At 42.1% G+C, this 5576-nt stretch overlaps 1 protein-coding gene across 1 annotated transcript; it reads left to right on the top strand.

Annotated features, from left to right (window-relative positions):
• On the top strand, positions 1–5204 carry LOC306839184 (uncharacterized protein). The gene is made up of 16 exons (XM_079367729.1): positions 1–233; positions 613–978; positions 1055–1161; positions 1251–1563; positions 1642–1748; positions 1834–2164; positions 2815–2921; positions 3012–3261; positions 3340–3459; positions 3552–3724; positions 4094–4191; positions 4266–4417; positions 4514–4691; positions 4771–4906; positions 4985–5059; positions 5128–5204. Exons 1-16 carry the CDS (start codon positions 56–58, stop codon positions 5164–5166), a joined length of 2730 nt encoding a protein of 909 aa, XP_079223855.1. The 5' UTR covers positions 1–55; the 3' UTR covers positions 5167–5204.
• The last annotated feature ends 372 nt before the right edge of the window (positions 5205–5576 follow it).

The raw sequence follows: 5576 nt of genomic DNA, 5'->3' as shown, positions 1-5576 counted from the left end.
GCGTCAGTTAGATCAGGTGTCTGGCAGCTGTTGGAGGGCTTCACTTGGAGTCAACATGGCACGGTATGGGCTTGAGATTCTGGTGTTTCTGGTTGGGACTCTGCTGCTGTTTACAGTCCAGGGATGGGAGTGGATAAATGAAGAGGAGCGTCTCAATGAAGAGGAGCGTCTCAATGTGTTGCAGAAGGCTGACTGGGGTCAGCTACCACGTGCTATGAGCCCAACAACACCAGGTATGAGACCCAGAGGCCTTTCACAGAGGACTGTCCCACTTAATACATTTTTGGTTGTTAAAAGCAAGAGCATGGCGCTTTGTGGAAAGCCCTAAGGTTTCAAAAGTGCCAATTTGAATGACTTTGCAATAAAAGCAGCAACCTTGCTAAACTAAGGTTATCACTACAGTCTCACTTGATTTATAATATGCACTGACATTTAATGTAAGGCAGCTTTAATTTAAACTATTTTACCAATTTAGTTTTTGAGTGTTTAACTGTAGCCTTTATTTACTTTTTTGAAAAAAATTCTTGCCTGAAAGGGTGCCCTATAGTTTAAAAAAGCATGGCAAATAGACTGCTGTCTCCTGAAACTTCTAACAATTAATTCCTTTTCCAGAAGATGAAAGCAGCAACTCAGACCATGAAGAGTTACTTGAAGATTTCTTTGAAGTTGCTGGTGAGGCTAGCCATGACTACTTGGACCCGCCTGCTCCCCATCAATTTGAGGCAGACTCAGGATATTCTGAGCCACGCAGCTGGGACAGTGGACTCTATAAAGGACACCCGGTGGCTCCTGTACCACTGCCTGCTATGAACCCAACCAGCGGTACGCCTTGTGGAAATCAGATGCCACCTTCCGATCCAGCGAGCTGGCCAGGAAGTAGCACTCCCAGTTCTAGTGGGTTAGTTGTGTTTTGCAGTGACGCTGGCTTCAAAATTACTCTGCCTTGTTCATTGAGGAAAGTGAATGTGAACGTGGATGGTATGTATTAATTCTGTTGACATTGAATTGATGACTTTGTGTTGTCTGCTAACTTGGCAGTATGTTCCCTCCACAGGCAACAAGTTTATCCCCGTCGTAAAAGTTGAACCGTCATGTGGTTATAAATTGGATTTTCTCACAAATACCCTTCATGTACCCTTCTCTGGATGCGATGTGAAAAAAGTAGGTTTTTAAGAATTAAATGCATAAACTGAATTGTAACTTACTGGCATGTGGATTTCTTGGCCTAAAGCTGTATTTTTACTTTTCAGGAAAATGATGGATATACCTTGCGTTTGCTGCATCATGACAAATCTGGCCTCTCACAAGTTACTACTGCATATTGTCCACCGTCTCCAGTACTGCCCCCTCCTCCCAGTGATCCATCCAAGCCCCCTAAAGCATGCAATAAGCCAAGCATACCACCTGCTATGAACCCAACCAGCGGTACACCTGCTGTCCCTCCAATGAGCTGGCCAGGAAGTAGCACTCCCAGTTCTAGTGGGTTAGTTGTGTTTTGCAGTGACGCTGGCTTCAAAATTACTCTGCCTTGTTCATTGAGGAAAGTGAATGTGAACGTGGATGGTATGTATTAATTCTGTGTTGACATTGAATTGATGGCTTTGTGTTGTCTGCTAACTTGGCAGTATGTTCCCTCCACAGGCAACAAGTTTATCCCTGTCGTAAAAGTTGAAACATCATGTGGTTATAAATTGGATTTTCTCACAAATACCCTTCATGTACCCTTCTCTGGATGCGATGTGAAAAAAGTAAGTTTTTAAGTATTAAATGCATAAACTGAATTGTGGATTTCTTGGCCTAAAGCTGTATTTTACTTTTTTTTTTTTTTTCCAGGAAAATGATGGATATACCTTGCGTTTGCTGCATCATGACAAAGCTGGTCGCTCACAAGCTACTACTGCATATTGTCCACCGTCTCCAGTACTGCCCCCCCCTCCCAGTGATCCATCCAAGCCTCCTAAAGCATACAATAAGCCAAGCATACCACCTGCTATGAACCCAACCAGCGGTACACCTGGTGAAAACCAGATGCCACCTTCCCCTCCAGCGAGCTGGCCAGGAAGTAGCACTCCCAGTTCTAGTGGGTTAGTTGTGTTTTGCAGTGATGCTGGCTTCAAAATTACTCTGCCTTGTTCATTGAGGAAAGTGAATGTGAACGTGGATGGTATGTATTAATTCTGTGTTGACATTGAATTGATGACTTTGTGTTGTCTGCTAACTTGACAGTCTGTTCCCTCCACAGGCAACAAGTTTATCCCCGTCGTAAAAGTTGAACCGTCATGTGGTTATAAACTGGATTTTCTCACAAATACCCTTCATGTACCCTTCTCTGGATGCGATGTGAAAAAAGTAGGTTTTTTAGAATTAAATGCATGAGCTGAATTGTGGATTTCTTGGCTTAAAGCTGTATTTCTACTTTTCAGGAAAATGATGGATATACCTTGCGTTTGCTGCATCATGACAAATCTGGCCTCTCACAAGTTACTACTGCATATTGTCCACCGTCTCCAGTACTGCCCCCTCCTCCCAGTGATCCATCCAAGCCTCCTAAAGCATACAATAAGCCAAGCATACCACCTGCTATGAACCCAACCAGCGGTACACCTGCTGTCCCTCCAATGAGCTGGCCAGGAAGTAGCACTCCCAGTTCCAGTGGGTTAGTTGTGTTTTGCAGTAATGCTGGCTTCAAAATTACTCTGCCTTGTTCATTGAGGAAAGTGAAAGTGAACGTGGATGGTATGTATTAATTCTGTGTTGACATTGAATTGATGACTTTGTGTTGTCTGCTAACTTGGCAGTATGTTCCCTCCACAGGCAACAAGTTTAAACCTGTCGTAAAAGTTGAACCGTCATGTGGTTATAAATTGGCTTTTCTCACAAATACCCTTCATGTACCCTTCTCTGGATGCTATGTGAAAAAAGTAAGCTTTTAAGAATTAAATGCATAAACTGAATTGTAATTTACTGGCATGTGGATTTCTTGGCCTAAAGCTGTGTTTTACATTCTTCAGGAAAATGATGGATATACCTTGCGTTTGCTGCATCATGACAAAGCTGGTCGCTCACAAGCTACTACTGCATATTGTCCACCGTCCCCAGTACTGCCCCCTCCTCCCAGTGATCCATCCAAGCCCCCTAAAGCATGCAATAAGCAAAGCATACCACCTGCTATGAACCCAACCAGCGGTACACCTGGTGGAAACCAGATGACAGTTCTTCCCCCTCCAGGAAGTGATCCAACCACTCCCAGTGGGTTAAAATGTGAGTGCCACATTTGAAAGGATACTTGGTATTGAATGTTGGGCATTTTTACATTGGTGCTGATCTAAAATGTTTTAGTTTGTGCCATTCCAACTGGGGAGCAACTGCCCTGTGGTCAGATGGGAATGTCTCCCTCAGCTTGTGAGGAAATGGGATGCTGTTTTTCATCTCAGTCTACCTGCTACTACCCAATGGATGGTATGGCTTCTATTGCTTGTAGTAAATTATCTTCATTAAACATTTTCTTGCAGGAAATGTTTGCTTTCAAGTGACTCCTGTTTTCTATCCAGCATGCACTCGCGATCAAAACTTCGTGTTTGCCATTCGCTACGACTCTGCATCTGCTGCTGTGGACCCCACCAAACTTGTCATTCCTGCCAGTCCAAATTGTAAACCGGTCATTGTCAACAACAAGGTGGCAATCTTTAAGTTCAAAGTTACAGACTGTGGAACTCGGACTTACGTAAGTGTTTAAAACACAACATCCAAATTGACGTTGTACTTTATTGTAGTTTTAAGTAAACTTTTCCTATTCAGCATTGCAGCCCTGGGGTTCTATTAAATGGATGACTTGGGAACAGCTAAATAAGTTTGAAAATGTTGCCGCATGGCACCTCAGTTGAAGCTTCAAATGCAAACTTTTCAACAATGGACTTTTTTTTGAGACTTAAATCCACTTGGTACTGTCCTCATCTTGAAAACAATTATATCTCTACTTTTCTCTGAGATGCAATATGGCCAAGTCTAAAACTGCATGTGGTCTGAGATTGTCCCAGGAAGTAACTTGTGTACGATGAAGAGGCTCACACCTAACAAAGTTTGTTCTTCACAGATGGTTGGTGACACCAAGGTCTATTTGGCTGAAGTACACACAATTCTCCCCTCTCTGAACCTCAAGTATGGTGTCATTTCAAGAAGTGATCCACTCAAGTGGGTTTTTCTCTTTTCTCTTTAATGGCATTTTGGATGTAGTACCATGTGTTACAGTTTACATTTCTCTGTAGGTTCCTTGTAGAATGTAGATATGGCAAACCAGATACTGGTACTTTGCATTCACTGGCAAGCATTGGCTATCTGGTCTTAACCCCAAGTTCCAGCTTACCATCAGCTATAGTCTCCAGCGGTGTATATGGTGTTCAGCTGAGAATTGCTAGAGGTAAAGTATCCAATTTTCCAACATTGCCATCCCTAAATTTGAATTTAAAACCTTGAACATTTTGGAACTCACTGCACGTTTTGCCTAACCCAACAGATTCAACTTATTCAAGCTTCTTTTCTGCTTGCCATGCACCCCTGCACCTGCTCCTGGGCAAGCCAGTGTATCTTGAACTACGGCTTCAGTCTCCAATACCAAATGCAGTGATTCTGGTCGACTACTGTATAGCTTACTCTCGTTCTTCAAAGACTGCACTGGTGCTGGTCTTTGAAGGGTACGGGTTTCTTAACTCCCTTTTATGTTCATGATTCCATTAAAATGTGTTGGTGTTCATTGACTTTCTGTCTTTGCAGGTGTGCCAACCCATATGATCCACATGTGGCCATCCTTACAGTCAGTGATCTTCCTACAAATCGATACCAGAGGCGGTTTGTAGTAAAGGCGTTCCAGTTTATGGAGCGAAATACAAACCAGTACCTTGATGAAGAAGTGAGTTCAAGTATTCGGAAAGTTTGTTTGCTGCAGAATGTTGCCAAAAGGTGTATAAACTTTCATTGTCTTCTGCAGATCCATTTTATGTGCTCTGCGGAAGTTTGTAGGCCCAATGAAAAGATCTGTGAAGAACAATGCTTTGATAGAAAGGTGAGTGTTGCCCTTTTGAAAATTATTAAAACAATCTAACGTCTAACCAAATTCTTCTTTGTTTCTAGGCACCGCCAAGACTTCCTGCAAAACATGTTTCAGGGTAATTTCTGATGTTAAAAATAAAGATTTTTAAAAGGGCAAATCTTGGTTTGTTTAAATTGAATGATACTATGCAAACGTTGCAGGGGTTAAGGTCAGTCTGACTCTGTGATGCACTTACTAGTTGATTCAATAAAGTCTCAGAAATTTAGACGTCTTCTGAAGAGCCTAAAATATCTTTCATTAAAGTAAAACAAATGCCTACATTGTGCAAACGTCACACACTCAAAGCAGACTGGTTAAGTGTATAAAATGCCTGTATGACATCAATTTACTGAATTTTAAGGTAACTTCACATGTGTTGCTGGAAATGTCAAAAGATTCCCAAAATGTGCAATTAAATTTACTGGGCTTGTGTATAATTCTACGTCACCTTTTGTGATATCAGAACCCAAGCAATAGTTGTAAATGTAAA

The sequence above is a fragment of the Symphodus melops genome (assembly GCF_947650265.1).
Source record: "Symphodus melops genome assembly, chromosome: 18".
Classification (NCBI taxonomy): domain Eukaryota; kingdom Metazoa; phylum Chordata; class Actinopteri; order Labriformes; family Labridae; genus Symphodus; species Symphodus melops.
Note: the sequence above shows the minus strand (reverse complement) of the source record. Positions and strands in the feature narration are given on the sequence as shown.